The sequence below is a fragment of the Thunnus albacares genome, chromosome 24 (genome assembly GCF_914725855.1).
Source record: "Thunnus albacares chromosome 24, fThuAlb1.1, whole genome shotgun sequence".
NCBI lineage: Eukaryota > Metazoa > Chordata > Actinopteri > Scombriformes > Scombridae > Thunnus > Thunnus albacares.
Window position 1 is genome coordinate 6,905,097 of NC_058129.1, and position 20,536 is coordinate 6,925,632.

Consider the following 20,536-nt stretch of genomic DNA (forward strand, 5'->3'; position numbering starts at 1 on the left):
ATTTACATGCCCATATTGAATCATAGTCATAGCGCCACCTACTGACAACAGGATGTCAGCCTTATGTGACAAACATCATCATATTTACATCAAATTTACATGGTGTGGTCTACACATGATGTAATCTCCAATATTAATGAAAATGTATATGTCAATTGCCCTCTGGTTATTATAGTGCTGCATCGTGGTGCTCCGCAATAACAGCAGTTTGCCTGCGGCGCGCCCCGACATGCAGAGAGGTACGTGGGCCCAATCATCGCTGCTTGCAGCTTTAACTGTCTATTTGATTTCCTGATAGGCAGGCCCCAGACTGTGAGAATTACATTTATAAGAGCTACATTTGTTCTTAGGACTGGCACGCCTCAGGGCTGCTGTCTCAGTCCCCTTTTGTACATTCTGTTTACACATGACTGTGTTGCCAAATATGACAACAACAACAACATCATAAAAATTTGCAAATGACACCACAGTGATTGGACAAATAAGCAACAGTGATGAGAAGGCCTATAGGAGGGAAGTAGAAGATCTAACCATATGGTGCCATGATAACAACCTCTTTCTAAATGTCAATAAGACAAAAGAAATCCTTGTTGACTTCAGAAAGATTAAAGAAAATCACATTCCTATTTCCATCAATGGGTCATCTGTTGAGACTGTTGACAGTTTTAGATTTCTTGGCATACACAGCTCAGACACCCTCACACGGGTTCTCAACACCAAATGCATCATCAAGAAAGCACAGCAGAGACTGTACTTTCTGAGGCATCTTAAGAGGTTTGGTATGAGCACCATAACGCTTGTGAACTTTTATCACTGTACCATTAAGAGTGTGCTGACAGGCTGTATCACAGTGTGGTTTGGCAACATGACTGCTAAGGACTGCAGACTGCTACAAAGACACTAAAGATAGCATCAAAAATCATTGGCACGGAAATACCACAACTTAACATTTACACCACTCACTGCAAAAGGAAATCCCAAAACATAATTAAGGACACCAGCCACCCCGCTCATGCTGCTCCTTCTATCTAAAAAACATTAGCGGAGCATCAAATCACACACCACCCGTCTCAGTAACAGCTTCTTTCCACAGGCAGTCAGGTTACTGAACAGCTGACGCACCCATATGCACGTTATTGTTATCATGTACTGTATACTATGTTAGTGATGTATATGTACATATGAATGCACTATGAATGCCATACATAGTCGATGTAGGTCTGTAGTGTTTTTTTGCTGTTTTGGGATGGTGTGTCCTTTGTGTTACGGCAGAAAGAGCCAGAGCACAATTATTTCATTGTATTTTTAATAAACATGACAATAAAGATGTACTTGAACTTGTGAACAGCGGTGTTACTTTGCAGCAGTCGCAACATGAACATCCATAGTCATTAGAGCTAGCTTTCCATAGTTTATACTGAACAAGAGGTACTTAATCCTAATGTACCACATTTTTCTTCATTATTGTGCAAATTTATGCAGCAAAGTGCAGCAAAACCTCATGAAATCACCTTCTCTGTGTGGAGAACCTGTGATGCTAGTGAGAGCTTGCTGTCATGTTATCGATCCCGAGTCCACGCTTTGCAATGTGGTGACAAGACACACAAAAAAAAGCAAAAAACATCTAAGCATTTAAAATGAAGGCGAACAAAAAGAATATAATGAAAAGTATTTTATAATGATTTTTTCCTGAATCCTCTCATATGCTTTTTAAATAAATTTTTGACTATACTTCACTACCTCTTTGAGTTGTGGATGTTTACTAATGTTATTAAAAGTTTTCAACACTGGAGTTTTGTTGGAAGTTTGGCATCGTAGTGAACTTAAGGTCATAAGTGATTATATTTATTTGAAGTCAGCCCCTAAAATCTCCTCCTAAAATCTCTCCCAGAACACAGTTATGCACTTTGCTAATGTCTCACCTTTGGAGGAACATATTGCTTATGAGTCTCATAGGATCAAGCTGCAGAGGATAATTTGTCTTCCGTGCTGTGTGAGTGTGTGTGTGTACCAGTCTGTTTGCCTCTGTGCGTTTGCATACCTTAAATGATGAGTGTCTGCATACAACTCTAAAAACATTTATTTATAGATATTGGTGGGTTATCTGTATTTGTATGCGAGTGCTGCATGCGCGTCTGTGTGCGTGAGTCTTTTCAAGCTGTGAGGTTACGTGTGTGTTCTTGCAAGGAGCTTGAGATACATCAATTATGATAGAAAATGGAGGAATTAGAGAGGGTCCTCTGTTTCCCCAGAGAGAAGCAGAAAATGAAAGTCATGCAGAAAAGCACGGCTGCTGGAAAGCCCCGCAGCCATTGTTCTGTGATTAAGGACTAGGTTTGAGCCATTGTGGGGGGCTAAATAATTCACACAGTGGGAAAACAACCAAATGGTGTTTACACAAGTACATGCCTGCACATATACATATGTACTGTAGAAGACTGATAACACAAGGAGTGAAAATGTCATTCTTTTTGGGGTGCAGATGCAGCTCAGGGTGGCTGACAACCGAGCCGTCCGTTGTCTATAAGATATAACATTTTGTCTGAATGAGATACACAGTGCACTTGAACTAACAATAAATTCATTTCCAAGTTTCTTTATTTCCTCTTTATCAGTTACAACTTCTGTTTATATTCTGTACAGCACTGAAGGCACACAAAAACCAAAAGATATAATGGAACATAAGTATATACAAAATATACAGAATAAATAAATCTAGTTAAGTAGAAAAGCTACAGAGTGTGTGCTTACATGGACCGTTTCAAAGTTGAGAGTTTTCCAAGAGTATGAATGGAGTGTGTGGTGTAAATCCTGAACAATGACAATGTCCACATTGCGAATGTCAGTCGCCAGAAGTCCATTGCTTTTAATATGAGCTGAGAGACAGAAAAGTTGGCTGAAGTCAGTCGGCAGGTTGTCTATATGGAGGACTGGAGCTTCATTTTTGGATAATGTTGCTCGTCAGTCACCATTCATGTGCTCAGAGCTTAATACGCCCCCGTCTTGAATGAGTTCAAAAGTCAGCCAATGTTTGCGTTAGGAAGGTGTTCCTGAATGCTGTTTTGAGTACTGTCGGACATAAAATAGCGCTATGAAACATAATCTCTCATACGCTCGCACACACACACACACACACATACTGAAGGATCAGACACATTTGTGGCTCGTTTTTTTCTGGCAGAAATAAAAGACACAAACCAAAAAAAGTTTCAGCAGGACTCTGTTGATTGTCATGCACCATCTTATGGCATTTGATTAGTGCAATGCATTTTTTACAAGATTACAGTTGTGTATAATATACTGTACTTTAAGTGCTCTATTTACTAATTGAGAGGAAAAAAAAAAAACATCCTTTCTGTGAATATCACCAGTTTGTATAAAAATAAATAAAGGTCCTATAACTGCAACTCTCCAGTGTATTGGGTCATTCAAAAGAACTGACAGGAGAAAAGCAGTAAAACAATACTCCTATCACTGTTTTCCAGTGTTCAGTTGGCTTTTGGCTGACTCTACGGCACAATGAGCATTCTAGTTGCAGCATTCCAGCTGGCTTATGTTGACAGAGGGTGTAATCAGGTCATACCCAGAGTCAGGATAGACTGATTAAACAGCGATTCTGGGTCAAGTGGTGATTGAAATTCACTCACTTCTTTCGAAACATCTGCTTTATCTTGTCAAGATGTCGGGGGGGTGGGGTGGGGCATGTGCTGTGCAGATCAATTCATTTGGGGGCAGTGCACCATGGAAATTTAATCAATCATAAAAAGCTGATTGAGTGGATTTCAAAGTGGGTTTCAATGCAGGCCTGCTTAACAGACGGTGATAGCTTCTTAACTTTATATTTGGCCAAAAATATTACACCTTTCACCGGCTACATAACATGGCTGTCAATAGATAAAAGGTAACTAAAGAATAAACCAGTTACATTCTGTGCTACAATTAAACTTAAAGTGATGTGCCCATGATACATATTTCACACTGTGGAAAGTACAAGAGGGCAAACAGGACAAGGCACTTGGTTCAAAACATAATATATATCGTTGTTTATTTTATTTTTTTCAGCTTAAGCTCAGTTAAATGCAGTTTGATGCTCCAGAACCTCCAAGTAGTCTGGCTCACTATGCAAGTTAGCCTTAAGTTCAAAGTACTCATTCTTAGTTTGCTCAAGCATGACCTTACGTGGTCTTGAGTACATAATTGTCTCCATTAGCTTTAACTCCTCCTGGTGCCCCGGGACCTGCATGTCCACAGCAGACTGAAGCTGGGGCATGTTTTTCCTAAGGTACTCTGTTATTCCAAGCTGCTGAAGCTCCTTCTCCCTCTCCAGAATGTTCCTGTACAAGGAGTTGGGATTCCCGAGAGTGACGAACTCTGCGGGGCACTCTCCTGTCATGGGTCTGAACTTTGAGCTGGGGTTTCCCGTGAGCGGAGAAGTGTTCTCCTTCTCCATGATACTCCGGCAGACGTGATGCTTGGCGCTGGGTTCGTCGAGGCTGTAATCCAAATCTGCGTCGTGCTCCTTGTGCTGGGAGCAGTAGGTGGGGTTGCGACAGATCTGCACAATGGGACTGTGTGATCTCTCCTCATACAGAGTGGCAGAGCCTGTTCTTTGTGTCAGAGTGTGGTGTGTAGTTTTCTGCCCGTACATGCTGTAATGTAAGTGAATGGGACTGCTGCTGGTGTTTTCTCTGGGCTGCTCCTCTGCTGCTTTTTTCTTTGCCCTCCGCCGCCGACGGTGTACCACAAACACCACCAACCCGGCTGAGCAGAATATAATCATGAGGACAAAAACAAGAAGGCTTAAGATGAGCACAGAGAGTGGGACGGTCTCTGTAAGTGAGCTGAGCAAACCCCTGCCAGCACTGTCAGGCCCCAGCGTAGCTGTCACACTTTCCTCCCCACCTGGGGGCAAAGAGTAATAGGTCCCTAAACCGGGACAGAGCACCTCATGACGAAGGCTTCTCAGCTCAGCCTGCATCACTTTCTTTGGGGTGTGACACAAAATGGAGCCCACCACTGTGTCCTTTCTGAGTTTCTCTACCCATTGTTTGAGGCTGAGCAAGTCACAGCTGCAGTCCCAGGGGTTGTCCTCTAAATAAATCTGCTCTAGTGAGTCGAGTTGATCAAGCACATTGCTCACTGGCAGGTGCATAAGTAGATTTTTCCTCAGGTTTAATTTGGTGAGGGGCACATTGCGAAATATCTGTGCTGGAAGGGAGCTGAGCAGGTTGTTATTTAATGACAACAGCTTCAGGTTTGGCAGGGGATTAAATGTGCCTGGAGCAATCTCTTTGATAAGGTTGTATTCCAGATACAGGTATTCAAGGTTGTGGAGTCCCACAAACATTGTGGAGAACAGTTTTTCAATTCTGTTGCCATTCAAATACAGTTTTTTCAAACTGCTCAAGCTGAGGAAAGTTTCATTGTCAATGTAATCAATTCTGTTGTTTGCCAAGTTGAGCAATTCTAAACTATCGTATGTGACAAAATCATATTTCAAGAGTTTTTGAATCATATTTCCTGTCATGACCAGTTTAGTGGGGCTTTGCTGAAGTATTCCGATATCTGAAACCTTTTGAATTCCCCGGTCCTGACAATGCATCAAAAACCCAGCCACAGGGTGATTGTGACAAGAACAGTGTTCCACACAAGGACTGCCGGGAATGTGAGATGGCGTTGGTGCCTTGGCGTCATCTTTGGCGTTGATCAACTTGGGAATCTGAGATACTTTGGATGAGGGAGTAACAACCATATCCAGTGACTTTGACGGCTCCTCCAGGTTAATGTCTGCATGGGATGGGCAGAGAACATCCCGCTTGACTTTAGCTAGAATTGTCCCCTTAAGGTGATGTGGCGTGCTGCAGATCACATCCCCGATAGCTGACTGGGCCCTCATGTTCTCCATCCAGATTTTTAAATGTAAAATATCACAGTCACAGACCCAATCATTGTCCTCGAGGAGAAGTTCCATTATCCGTCCGATGTGCTCCAAAAACCCGACATAAGGCAGCGTCTGGAGCTTGTTGCCACGTAAGTCCAGGTGGGTGAGGGGCACGAACCGGAAAATGTTGCTGGGTAAAAACCCAATGGAATTATCATTGAGGATGAGGACCTTGAGACGGATCAGTTTGTTGAAAGCTCCCGGCTCAATGACCCGAATGAAATTTGTGTCAGCTTGGAGGAACTCCAAATTCACCAGGCCTTGAAAAGTGTCCTCTTTCAGAGTGACGAGGAAATTGCTATTTATGTGGAGTTTTTTCAGTGAACCGAGAGTGCTAAAGACCCCTGGTTCCAGCTCTTGTATGCTATTACCCCCGATGTGCAGGGAAAGAGCATTCTTAAACCCTTCCATTTCCTCAGCGCGGAGCTCAACCAAGTCGTTTTTGTAAAGGTTCAGGTGGAAGGGCACACCTGACGGGACTTTGATTTGGGAGATTTTGCTGATGTTTCTCTGCTCGCAGTTAAGATAAAGGATGCCATCTTTCCCCTCGCAGGAGCACAAGGAGTCACAAGACTCACTAATAGAGGATGATGCCTGTGAGGGATGGATATCTTGGGATCGGGCCGCAGTGAGAAACAAGCCGATGAAAATGATACAGGGCAGCATTTCGGTCTGAGATATCTGTGAAGAAAGGACAGAAGCATAGGCAGAAAGGGTGGGGAGAAAGAAAAAAAAGAACATTAAGTGTACATAGTTTACAAGTCATGCAAAGGTTGACACATACATAGTTCTGAACAATTGTTCTGTTTTAATGTCTGAAACTGTTAAATGATATTCAATCCCAGATGACACAAATGTCATACAAGTTTCATGTGTTGCAATACATGAACTTTGGTTGTAGTGTCTGTAAAAGTGTAATAGCATAAAATGACATTTATGGGTGCATCATATGCATGACGGGAAGTCACACTCATCTTGGATGAAAGACTTTGTGTAGTGAAGAATTGTCTTTATTTAGTAAAAATGCATGAAAAATATATAACCGGAAAAGGCAAACTGTGTTTACGTGCCCACTCTTCTACACTCCTTTATATCTGTAAAAAAAAAATGAGACTGAGTTTTAAATGTATCTTCATAAAATTATCAGTATATGTGTTCTTTTCTTATGAATGTTTTATGTCTGTGTGGGCTTTATACTTATACTTAGCAATGTTGCGTCCTGTGTGCACTTGAGGAACGGCAGTTAAACCAAGTGTAGCAGCTAATAATCCATATAAAACAGTCATCAGAATCCACAGTATCTACATGGACACTGCATTTTACCAATGAGTAAATAGATTTCACAGGTTGAGCAATGATAGCAAGACAGCATCTCTTTCCAGTTTCTCACAGTAGGATAATGGTAAATTTGAAAAAAACAAAACTTTTTCATTTGACCAATTTTTCTGCCCTTTATATACAGACCCATCTGAACAGAGACTCAGTGTGAGTCATACAAATGCAGAAGTCAGTTCAGTCCATTTCAAGCCCATGTCAAGGCTACATTTTAAATAAAGGCATTCTACACAAGGAACTGAAAATGAATCGCTGTGTCTTCATTGTGCAACCAATTAACTCTCGCTCGACTGGACTGAACGTGAATTAATCACAAACTGAGCTTAGATTCATCAATCAGATTTATTTTGCTGTAAATCTGATGTTAATCCAATGGACTTCCTTGCTTTGTTCCAACATGTTCTCCAAGCAGTGTACCAAAGCATCTCACGCAGCACTGTCTACTGAAAATATGTTCAACCGAACTCTCTGGAAGTCATTTTGAATGACAAGAGAATTGCTGAAATGTGATGATGAGAGGCCTCTGCACCACATCTCAATCTATTACATTCATTTGACTAAAATCACAATGGATCAAAGGCTTGATGATCCTCAGGGGATTAGTGGAGAAGTATACACATCTTCCCATAATCAAGGATAACTAGATACCCACAGTTAACTCAGAAATCCTCAATCCTCAAGAATTCTTCAAAGAGATAAGACATGGAAAGATGACAGGGTGGCACAGCTGCTCATGTTAAAGTATCCGATTAGCATCTGTAAAGCTTAATTCTAACAAGACTAGGCAAGCCTAGTTCAGCCAATTGGAGAAAAACAATGTTTGTCAGAGAGTGAAACCTCTCTGAGACATAGGGTGCATTTTTCAAGGGGTGGTTGCAATTTTCTGTGCCCTAAAGCAGATAGGTGGTTTGGAATGTTGATTGACTCACTCTGGTGATGCACAACACAACTTCCTGGTGCGGCTGAGGATGTTAAAACTCTCAAACTCCAGTAACAAACAGATTTATCTAGGCTATATGCTGCCAAGATGTAAGTACAGATAGATCTGGCTACTGCAAGTGTTGAGTATGTGTTGTGTGTGTTAAGCATTTCTTACATTGGGACACAGACCAGCCCCCTGACAGTAACTTTTTAACTTTTAACTGGCACTGGGACAAGGTGCTGCTGATAACGGGAATAAACGCACTCAAAAGCCACTTCACGTAACTGAACGCGTCACCCGGGTGATATTATCTGTGACAGAAGCTGCATTGTGTGCATGTACAGGCAGGTGATACGCAGAATCTGCATGCACAGTGATCAGTTCGCTATATGCTCTGGTGGAAGAGCGCACTTGATCAGTGTATTAAACCAAAACAGGCAGCGCTCACTTTCAGGTTGTGGTAGGAGACTAGTGGGGCCTGCTTTGGTGTTTGATAAATTGATGAACTGATCAAACTCTGTGTATCCAAGAACCCTTACCCGGACTAAATTATGTAATATCAGCTGGACTTTTCTTGTAGATTAGTCATGGAAATGAGAACCTTGCAAGTTTTCCTTTCCAACAAAAAAGTTGTAGCATGACGTGTTTGAGACATTGCGTGTCCTGCGATGTGACTATTCCATATGCGCACATTGTGATGCCAATGCTGAAATGATATATTGTGCAGCCCTATCTCTTAAATCGTAGCTTCACTATTGCCTTTTCTTTCTTTTTCCCGTTTTTTGCCTGTTTCACTCACTCAGTACATTTTTTTATGCTGTTAGGCAAAGTCAAAATTATTGATGACAACCAAGTGACACTATCCCCAACATCTTTGATGTAGTCAGACATATACTCCATAGTCACTCTAAACTTTCCAGCATGAACAAATCTAGACTCAAACTCTTCACTCCACTCCACAAAACTGTAAACTACTATAGAGAATACTAGAGAATATGAAACGCTTATCATCACATGAGCAAAGAAACAAGAATTAAAATAAACACACACTCCTCTCACCAAAAGAAAATAAATAATACATATCATGACATGACATACCTACAGAGTGAAAAACAAGTTCACAAACTGAATGCACTAACAATTCCTCTCACTAATTTCTACGGGGAATCACCGCAACATCAGACAGAATACAACAGAATAATTGGCTGCATGTTTTCACCTAGGGGGACATCCAGTGCTCTGTGTCTGACTGCACAGCAGTACAACAATACAGAGACACACCATTTAAAAATCTTTCAAAATGACAAGTAACTTATTATGTAATTAACTAAACCAGTAATTGTACACAGAAAATTATAGAAATTATAGTATAAAAAATGTCTCTGAGATGGTAAACAGTTATTTTTGAGAACTAAAAGCAATTTTGCATTTTGGAGGGACATTTTTCACATCATCTTCATACATCTTGCTGAACTGAAATTGTTAAATGTACTTCTTGGTGACATTAATTTACCATACCAGTAACTAATACATAAATTAAAATATTATGGAGATACACACCTGGAACAAAAGGAAATTATATGTGCTATGATATGGCTTATGTTTTTAGAAATACTCGATATTTGTGTGAAAAAAATGATAGAAATGTGAAGTTTCTCCTTGTCAAAACCTTCAGGCTGTGAATCTCGCACATTCTGAACACTAGAACCCTTTAGCGGTTTTGTACATTACAATGTTTTAACACTAGAAGCACCATAGGGTAAAATTGACCCATGGCGGTTTTTCAATTGTACATTATTATGTTTTAATGAAATATTCATGTCCCCCAGTCTTTGACTTTTCCTAAAATTATGTTGTGAAGTACCCCCTACTGTTAAAAATAGTGAAGATGAATCCAGATTAAAAACACGGGCATTTATACCTCTAACCACCCCCGTATATGAAACGCATTTATTTTAGTGTGGTTCACGTTCATTCTAAGTTGCTAGGCAACGATATATGTTGGATTGTGTGATCTGACAACTACGTCAAGTCATTATTAAATTATAAAAAGATCAGTGGAGAATGACCTGCAGAAAAACCTTCACCAAGTGCCTGAAGCGCAGAAAAGCTGCACTTCAAATGCAGTCAAGGTGCTGAATGTCTGCTCAAAGTGTGTTTGATGGACAAGTATAATCAGATGTGTTCAAATGAAGATGATGTAGACTACTCACAAATGTACATTGTGTGTAAAACTTAATTTTAGTTAATTGATTATTCATTTGTTTTTGTTTTGCCATGTTACCATTTATTGTTTATAGGCTATTTAGTCTACTTTGCCAGTTGCCTTACTCTGTTTTCATGAATGGAACCAAAAGAGAAATCTATATTTGCATTATGATGTTATAAATTTAAAAAAAAGCTTTAATGGTTACCTCAAGTTTCTTGATGATGTTGTCTTATTCACATATTGTTGAATTGCCTTACTTAATAATTGATTAGGTGAAATTGTTCGCTTGACATTGTCATGTCGATTTTGTTGCAACATTAAATCACCCATAAGTTTCTCATTATTGTCCATTTGGGGTATTTAGGCTACTTTGGTAATTTAAATAAGACTTAAAAAATCTTGAAGGTCATACAAAACGATTAATGCTCTTTTTAGCACATTTTTTAGTAATAGACATGCAGTAGCCAGGGGTACGGGTAAATTTTACCCATTGGCAATTTTAGGTATATAGCGTTAAAGTCTGTTAAAGTGACTTTGACTCCTGGACATCACAGCAAGCTGAGAAATGACCATTTTAAACCAATAATGGGCAGAAAATGGGGATATGTGATTGTCTATGAGCTCCAATAACCCATTTTTTTCAATAGAAGATAATGTGGAGAAATATAATTACACACAGAAATCTAATTTGTCAAACCTATTAAATATGCATTGTTTAGACAGTGCTATTCAGAAAATAACTTCAACCTTGCACACAAGAGTATCTTTGGCCATTTCATTGTCATCATTTATCTGTATTTGCTTGTTCTTGTGTCTGGTGGTGGTCATGGTACCCGAGGCACTCACCTCTGTGACCCTGAAGGCTCAAAAGACAATGCAAAATGAAACAAAGACTATTAACAGATGTTATCGCGGGCTGCATGATAACACTGCTGAGGGCAGATATGGATAGGCATTAGCCTCATGCACTCCATCTTATGTATTTCGAACTGACTTCTCTAACTGATCCATTTTTCAGACAATCAATGTAGCATGGAACTCAGCGTGATGGGCGTGGGAGATGAAACGCTCTTCCGGTCCTACACTTCCGCTGCGCTATTTTCCAGATTCAAATGTGCATCTCTTGCTGTTCAGACAATTCAATTAGAGATCTACTGAGGCCCTATGAGATCTCCCCTCATGCATGTGAGTGAAGCCAACTCACCGTCCAACATCAAATGAGATGAGTTAGAAAAAACCCCCCACTAGTACAGAACTGAAGAGGGAAAGACAGCAGGGGGAAGAAAAATCTGGTGGAATATTTATCACGCTTTGAGTCCTTCTACAAGCGCTTTAACATACACAATAGGCTCTGACCACTCACAGACCCATAAATACCATGTTCACACTTTATTTGGGCCAGCGATGTACTGTATTGTTCCGGTGCAGTGAAGTGCTTCAAAATATCATGGAAATCAAATGCGCCCTCATGCGTGTAATATCATGTCACAGTGACATGGTCTCTCCTCTGTGTTTTTAGCATGCATTTTCACACAGATTAATCATGTATACCAATGTTCATATGCCACACAGATACTTCAACAGTGCAGAAAACTCTGAGAAACTGCCGTCTTCTCATATTGATCATATTTAATTATATTCACTGATAAGTCCTCAATGCTAAAAAGATAGCAAACACTAAACAGGCCTGGACATCTCTTACAATGATGTGTTCGATTGGTCCAAGTGCAACTTTTAGACTCTACTGATCCCCAAAGGGAAGTCTCTTTTGACTTAACCTCTTTCACAGGACAGTCAGAGGAAGTTCAGCCACAAACAGTAGCACCTTCAGCTGGTTACAGTGCTGTACCACAATACATCACTAAACACACCTCATGGATTTTGATATTATTTTCTCCTTTATTTTATTTTAGTTCTCCTTCTTGGCTGCCTACCAGTGTACCACCAACTGGCATAATTAGACTTGAGGCATTAGATTAACTGGCACCACTGGTCTATGTAAGTGAATAAGCAAAGGAGCTTTGTATACTCTATATTACCAGACTTGCTGATGAGCCAAACTCACAGCATGCACCATTAAATATATTCACTAGAAATTACAATTGTGTTTAAACTGAGAACACATCATCTTGCTTCTTTTATTTTATTATCCAGTCTGTCCCTTCATCAACATAAAGGGTTGGATTTTGACATGGCAGACAGTGGTATTCGTTATATACATTTGGAAAACAAGGGTCGTACTGAGCATGCAGTCTTTACTGAAGAGCACATGTGCCTTTGCTTTCCATTGATTTTGCACGGTTCATACACCAGACCATCAGAGCGCTGCAGTACCACTTATTTTTATCCTCTATATATTTGTCATACTTTGCAGTGCATTGACATACACACAGTACAGATACAGTGTGTGGCAACACAACATGAACCTGGATTTGAACTGTACAGAGTAGCGTGCACACTATCTAGTTGACAGTTTAGGACATTATTTTTAGATAATATGAACATAGCTGTAGTCATGTTCTGTCCTTGTCACTGTCAGAGTAAGTAAAGCATGCTGAAGCCACATATAGCCCATAAGGCAGAAGTCTAATTCCTTTTCCTGTAGCGTGAGGCAACTTGATGTACGGGTATAAAAGGCTTGTTATCCCTAGTGGCACCCGACAGATAGAGCCATTCTTCCAACCATATTTGAGTTTTAAAACATTGAATGAATATCTTGTGGGTACTATAGAATTTTCTTGCTTTTCAACTTGTTTTAAGAAGCTGCAGTCGGTTCGTTCTTTGCACTTTATGACCTCAGTCCTCCTCATTGCTAGGCTAACTGCAGTCATGGTGATTTATGGGTCTTGACAATTGGGGAGGTTGAAGGAGTAAATTTTAATTCACTGAAGTCCGAGGTTTCCTGTCAGAACCGTATAAATAGTGTGTAATATACTGATGTGTCATCTGCATGTCTGAAAGCTAAAATGTAAATGTAATATGCACTCCACAAGAAGGATCAAACATTATGATACTAAATTCCAGGTAGGTAGAAATTGTATGTGTAAAAGTAAAAGTGCAGAGAATGGTGCATACTTTCCCCAAGTTTCTGAAGTGGTCTGTTTTTCTATTCATCTGCTTTCCTTTGAGATATCTCCAATGTCAATAAATATTGAGCACCATTTGCAGCTCAAAATAACATCAAGTACACCAAATGGACCAAACATGTTTGCTTTTAACAATTAAATCAACCCCACATTCTCCACCTGGATGTGAGTTGGCTTGATTCCACCTGCGTTGCATTCCAGCTATGACGTGGCCACCAGAGGTGATCGCGGCCACTCTAGTCAATGCTTGTGATTCCACCAGACGCACTGCAGCACGTCTCCCGGTGGGGTATGACACCCTGTAAAGGAGGGAACAAAACTATGTCGCAGAAGGAACGTGACACAGCCGTGCTCTGTGGAATCAAGGCGTTAAGCTATGTCGACCCATAGTTCCTCCACCAACTGCTCTACCATGCAGAAACAAAGATCCTTTTGGCGGTGTTGTTAGCACGCAGCCTTGGTGACCAAGGGAGCGAGGATCATACCCTATGCTTGGTTGGCTGCTACAAGGGTTGCGTCTTAAGAATCATCAGTGGCCTGTTAAGAAGCTAGATCAGCTGTGTGCTTTCTCATGTCATGCAGCAGTTGTATTAGCTGGCAGCTGATCATATACTAAGATATACGCAGCGCAGCCTGATATACTGGGATGCTTTCCACATAGAAACCTCACGTCTATAGTCCATGAAAATAAACCTATACAAGTACAAAGAGTTTCTCTCACTTGCTACCTTGTGTACTGCATAGCCTCCTCTTCACTTACTGTTCTCTGCTGGTGGGCCTTAATTTCTGATAACGAACATATGCATGATAGAACTAATAATAGAAGCACAGAGTGTGTGTGGAGAGAAGGCGGCTGAGCTCCCCTGGCAAGCGTGATTTAGCAGGCTTGCATTTCAAATGGTCTGTTTAACTAATGCGCAGTAATTAGTTCTCCAGAAATGAGCAGGCGGATTACACTAGTGTATAGTGGCATCAAGGTATGTTTTGTAAGGAAAGACATCTGCACCAAACAGATGTATATTTTTTTTCTGTGTACATTATTGCCGCTTTAAAAAAAAAAAAAAAAGGGACACACTCTATTCAGGAGTGACTCATCACTGCCCAGCAGGACTGGAAAATTGTAGATAAATTCATACAGAATACTCAATACAGATGCAGCTGTATCTGCAAGGTCTTGCACCTCACAAGCAAAGCAAATATAGGAAAAAATAAATTCTTATGATTGTTGCACAGTAATATAGTTTTGGTGCTTATATTAAAGTTTTGTAAAGTTGAGTCAAGCAAGTATGGAGTATTCATGTTCCACCTTAAGTTAGCAGATGTTTTACATTGTCAACTTAAGTCTCTTCAGTCTTTATCTGTTCTCAGCTGTTTGAATTGGCCATTTAAATGGCATACCTACTCTCAGTTAAAGGCCACAGGGTAATGGTAATGACAGTCTTATGATTCACTCTGTAAATAGGTGTAGATCTGCTGTCTGATACAAGACTTCAGTCTGCTTACTGAGGATAAACAATATACATCTAGGACATACTGTGTAGTGTCTGTGAAACAGCACTGTGGGTACAGGACTGACAGGTTAATCAAAGCATAGCATTGTACACACTTACGTATGACATGCACACTTACATGCCTAAAGATCAACTTACATTAATATATTATATTATCCAAATTGAGTACCATCTGTTTTATTTAGATTACACTACCATGCATATATTTCTGCTGTTTGTGGCATCCTTGTTTGGCAGATAATTAGTTGATAAGATAATTGGTCCTATACTGTATGCTTACAGTTTTTCAACAAAATCCTGCTGAGTTTACTAATTGGACAAACTACCATAAAGTCATAAGCTGTTTTTTATGATCACATCTGCCAGTGGATGTAGTCATTACTAACAGCTGAGCAGAATTCATTTAAAAGACAATTAGTGAAGAAATATGTTTTATAAAAGAAAAAATGTAGATAAAATACAATAGCTGGGTTAGTGTGCAGTGCTACATACACATTTGACAAGTTATAAGTAGATGCACATTTTTAAAATTTGAATAGAGTTGGAATATTTGAATTTGTGGACCCAATGCATGTCCATGAAAAGAATAAAAAAAAGAATAAATAAGACAATCACCAGCTTTCAGTCTAGAGGATTAGCTTTCAGCGAACCAAGCAAAAAATATATCCAAAATTCCCTTAGCTCTGTGTTGAAGAAAACTAATAAACAGGACAGAAGATTAGCACAGTCACGGACTATCTTCCTGTTTGAGAAACGTGCACTTGCAAGTTTTACCTCTGCCAGAAAATCACTGGTTGGATCATTTATACCCCCAATTCTGATTTTCTCTGAGCTCTGCCCTCTCCCTATTTATTCACTAGACACTTCCATAATTCATTTCAGTGTCATATTGGGATCAGTGTGTTGCTTTATGATGCCGAGCCAACAGTAGAACTAAAACTCCACCCATTTGATACTCTGAGTAGACTGAAGCAAATGCCTGAGGGAAATTCAGTCTACAACCAACGGAAATAATAATACTTGTTAGAACTGCCAGTTTCAGACAGAGTGGCCTTTAACAGTCCAAAAGATAGAGAGTGGACTTCTGACTTGATTTGTAGAAAACACAGATGACTTCTAAATCTTACTCTGCAATACTCAACAAAATAGCTGGTTAGAAGATGGATGAGCAGATGGAAATCAGTTAGCAACTTTGTGCATGATACTGACACAAATCCTCAAAAAAAGCCCTTATACAGTTGATAATAAAAAACACTTTCATATACCAGGATGTATGCTTCTGTTTTGCCAAAAAAAAAGAGAGATATAAAAAATAGAGGTATGAACTTTTGATAGAACCTTTCCCAAAATTTGATCAAAGGCATGCGCTTTATAAAGCAGTATTTAAAGTAGGCAAACACATCAAGGTTTTGTCCATAGGTCAATTACTCCTACATCCTCAAACACAAACTGAGGCAATTACCATTAAATCAAAAATATACCAGTCGCTAAAGTTGAAATGTGGTTAAAGCAGCAACTTTAATAGATTTAGTTCAAGGTATCTTGGTTTTTTTTTTTGGCCTCCAGTTTTTCTTTTTTTTTTTTTTTTAGATCAGGTCCTGTGGCTGAGTTAATTGAGTGTCTGATGACTTAACAACTACAGAGACTTGAGCTGACCTGCACCGTCTTACTGAACAAGACCTTTCAAGACCAATTAAGTAGGAATGCCACAGCGGGCAGTTAAGAAGCTGGACAGCATTCTAAAGCTCCTGTTTAAACCTGTTAAAAGAACAAAGCCTTCAAAGTCAAATGAAAAAAAAAAAAAGAAACACCTCAACATCCATAAATCCCTATTTGTTCTTTTGATGGATTACTGCCAGGCACCTTAAAATGCTTAGACTCATAACAGAAACTTAAGATTAAATACATTTACAGACAACACAGCACGTACTGCATGTCTGGCGTAGGTAGTGTGTGCATATCACGCATGACATTGATGGAACAGAAGAGAGTGTTGCATTTCAAACAAAGGTAGTGAGGTGTTTATCATCCTGAATAATTGGCTCACTGAGCATTTCATCAGAACACTAACCACAGCCCATCATATTCCATGTGCTACTTTCAAACAGCGGGTTTTTCAATATTTATAAGGCATTCAGCAAGGTAGATAGAAGACTCAGCACCTGTCACTTTATAAGTAAACAAAACCGTATTGCGGTGTGCATTGTTATTTCTGTAAAATGTTCAGCAACACACCCTAAAAAGGAAAAAAAATATGAATCTGTTGTGCTGAAAATGAATTTCAATGCTGTTTCTACATTTGGACTGGGGCTCCTAAATTTTTTAATAAGGAGCACCAGTGCTCCTACTGGGAAAAAAGTGAGGTTTCTATTGACTCCAGTAAGACATCCACTGACCTGAAGCTCCCATTTCCAACATGTCTTTTGACAGAGAGGTTTATAACAAGAAGATCTTTTGGTGAAAGAGTTTTGTTTTTCCCCTCCAGGTGTTTGAGCTAACACATTCTTGGACAACAGCAGTACAACAAAGAGTGACTTGGCACAAACATCGAGAGTTACTTTTAATAATACAGAATGCCTTGTCGGACAATTACATAGAAAGCATTTTACAGGAGTGCCTTTTATAATATATTATAATACCGCTAATTTACACTAGCAGTAAGCATAAAACACCAAGGACCTAGCCAAGCAGCAGAGTTCAATCTTTTCCCACTTTTTTCTCCTCATTCACTTGGAGGTCACCAACCAACAGTTGCGTGCATCCACTAATACTTACAAGTCAGACTGCTTTTGCCTGGGGGCTGTAACAGAGAATGAGAAGGAGACTAAGACAAAAAAGGCGAGATGGTGAGACTTGTTGCATCCAGCTATGGGTTGTTTCATTTCAGCCTGACACGGGATAGCAGATTACAGCCCCCCCCTCCCCTCCTCCTTACACTCTATTGCTTTAGCGTGCATGCGTGCGAGTGTGTATTTTGCGCTCGTGCGTGTGCCCTCAGCCTTGTTTATGTGCAAGTGTGCGCTCTGACCGTCTATCAACTTCTCGGAGTGCCCTGCAGTGTTCTCAGGCACCAATTATGGTGGGACTTGTCCCTTTTTTCCTCTGTATTGGAAGTGATGTGGCTTGCCCTACAGGGTCGACACCACCACTACACCCACATATCTGCAGAGATTCTGCCAGTGCCCCGCGGCCCTCCACCGCAATCCTGGAGAAATTATAATTATGACATCCACCCACTCAAGAGGCAAGAGATAGTTCAACTCCCTTGCCCCTTATTCCAACCTTCTTTTTTTTTTTTGACTGATTCAATATTCTGTGGGCTAGTGCTGCCTACTTTCTCCACGTCTTAGAGTAGCAGAGGCTCTCCAGTATATCTGCAGGCTTTGTCGGCCTGAAAATAGTGTGCTTTAATGAAGTTTCACAATGCCTCCATCCCAGTTCTAGCCCTGAGCTGATGCTCTTAAAACTGCAGAGTACTCACACTGGTCAGAACAATTTCCCTTGGGTACTTCACACAGTACAACAACAACTACCCAAACACACTTCTGTGTTTCCCTTCATTACAAGCAATTTGTTCAATGGTTATCTAACCACCAATGCACCACCTGATGTACAAGTAAACACTGAGTTATTTTTTTGAAGAATTTCCTGTGGTTAGATAATAATTGGTTGAGCAACCGAGCCCTCAAAGCCAAAAGAAACGGTGGAGATGTGTCATTTTAAATTCATAATGACATCATTCATAATCAATCGTATAGATAATGCTCAGTTTTTCCTCATTTGCTAAATTAATCCACATAGGCTCACTTGTCTGTCTTCAAAAACGATCAATCAATGATGAAGTTATTCAGGCACATTAAACATTGGCAGTCCATACACTCATAGTACAGTGATAATAACTAAGCTGTTAGATTATTAACCATTGATTCACCCAAGCAAAAAATTGGGATCCAAACTCAATTATGCAATTCACTACTTTGAGCTAATTAAACATCCTTTCCTTCATTAACTTGCACTTAATAGGACTATAACTTCACCCTCAAACGGTACAAAAAAAATGCAGTCCTACAGGACAAAGTGCAAACCAATTAAATTAGGCTTGAATGCAGTAAAGATTTATTTAATCAGTCAGGATGTGCAGTATGGCAGTACGTGGGCTTCATTTTAACAGTACTGACGCTTTTAAATGAGACTGACTGTGGCAGACAATTTTTCTCTTCTGATCAAACAGCCTGCTTTCTGATTGGCTGAGGTTTGCTAGAAATGGTGATGCAGTCCCCATTAAACACACCTGTGACTACCAACAGTAATTATTAATATGCATACGCCACAACTATATTTAACTACAGTCAATGCCAAAAAGGAGACCAGAGAATAATGAAATACTGTGTAAGGCTTTTTTTTTTCCATTCAGGGGTCTGTTCGTCTAGAAAAATAGAGCCACTTAAAGCAAAGTTTAGGCATTTTCTGTCTGTAATAAGCGGTACTGTATTGCAGTCTTCATTTCCATAAACCTGCACAGCGCCGTAGGATACAGTAACTGTGTGTGGCATGCAGCCAGGTGTGCTCCAGGTAATTGAGCCCCCTCAGGAAAACTCACTGGTCCAGTCAAGTCCAGGCACTTGTTTTTTTTTTGTTGTTTTTTAACAAGACTTTCCCTACTCGTAAAATCACGTAAGGGATAATTGTCTTAAGCTTTCTGTTAATTTGCACACAGCTGACATGTCAGTCCACATACTGTACATTTTACAGGAGAGTCCATTTTTAAGAAAATGCTCAAAAATAGAGAGGTAAACTGTTCTATAACATACTTCAGCTAGTTGGAACCTGCCCATAATGGACACCTGGATTCCTTGTTACCTTGGCTATCTTATAATACAGCAGACTGCAAGCCCACCTGGTCCATTAATGTACGATGCAGTACAAAGTAAATTTAAAAAAAAAAAAAAAAAAAAAAAAGCATGTACAACAATAGCATTAGTGACTCTGCTTCGTGACTTACCGACTAAAACTGGTGGAAAAAAGGGCAAGGCTATTCCAAATTTTACCGGACTCAGTCCATCAGTAGATGCGGGGAACCGACGCATTGGAGAGGGACAAACCTCCACTTTCTCTCTGCTCCACCGGGCTACTTATAACAAACCAAAAAAAAAAAAAAAACAGGCTGACATGAGAAAACTTCACAGCCTCCGTCAGTCCACACTTGTCCTCTCGGGTCCACAGTTTTTGTTGAGTGTTCAAACGCTGTCACGCACGAGCTATTCCGGCGCCCGAGGAGCTCGCGATGAGGTTTCACTCCGGTCCCGGGATGATGAGCCGCTCTCCTCCCGCAGCCCCACCACACTTAATTATGATTAAGTTGCAGGTTCGAGCAATCAGAACCAAACAGTTATGAGAGTAAAGTGGCTATTCTTGCTTTTTTTTCTTTTTTAAACCAAGCATTTACAAGAATGAAAGCGCGTGCCGTGTCCAGCTCTCGCGCAGCCCCGCGCGCTCCGCGTAGTTAACCAATCTGCGATGTATTTGGAGTTG

General features: G+C 40.2%; 1 protein-coding gene across 1 annotated transcript; it reads right to left on the reverse strand.

Annotated features, from left to right (window-relative positions):
* Positions 1–2,589: 2,589 nt before the first annotated feature.
* Positions 2,590–20,515, reverse strand: slitrk6 (SLIT and NTRK-like family, member 6). Its single transcript, XM_044345390.1, has 2 exons — positions 20,007–20,515; positions 2,590–6,622 (listed from the first exon to the last, which is right to left on the reverse strand). Exon 2 carries the CDS (start codon positions 6,605–6,607, stop codon positions 4,070–4,072), a length of 2,538 nt encoding a protein of 845 aa, XP_044201325.1. The 5' UTR covers positions 6,608–6,622; positions 20,007–20,515; the 3' UTR covers positions 2,590–4,069.
* Between the last annotated feature and the right edge of the window lie 21 nt (positions 20,516–20,536).

What these genes read in the sequence shown, in the direction of transcription:
- slitrk6 (XM_044345390.1), bottom strand. Translation starts at nt 6,607, where the DNA reads ATGCTGCCCTGTATCATTTTCATCGGCTTGTTTCTCACTGCGGCCCGA.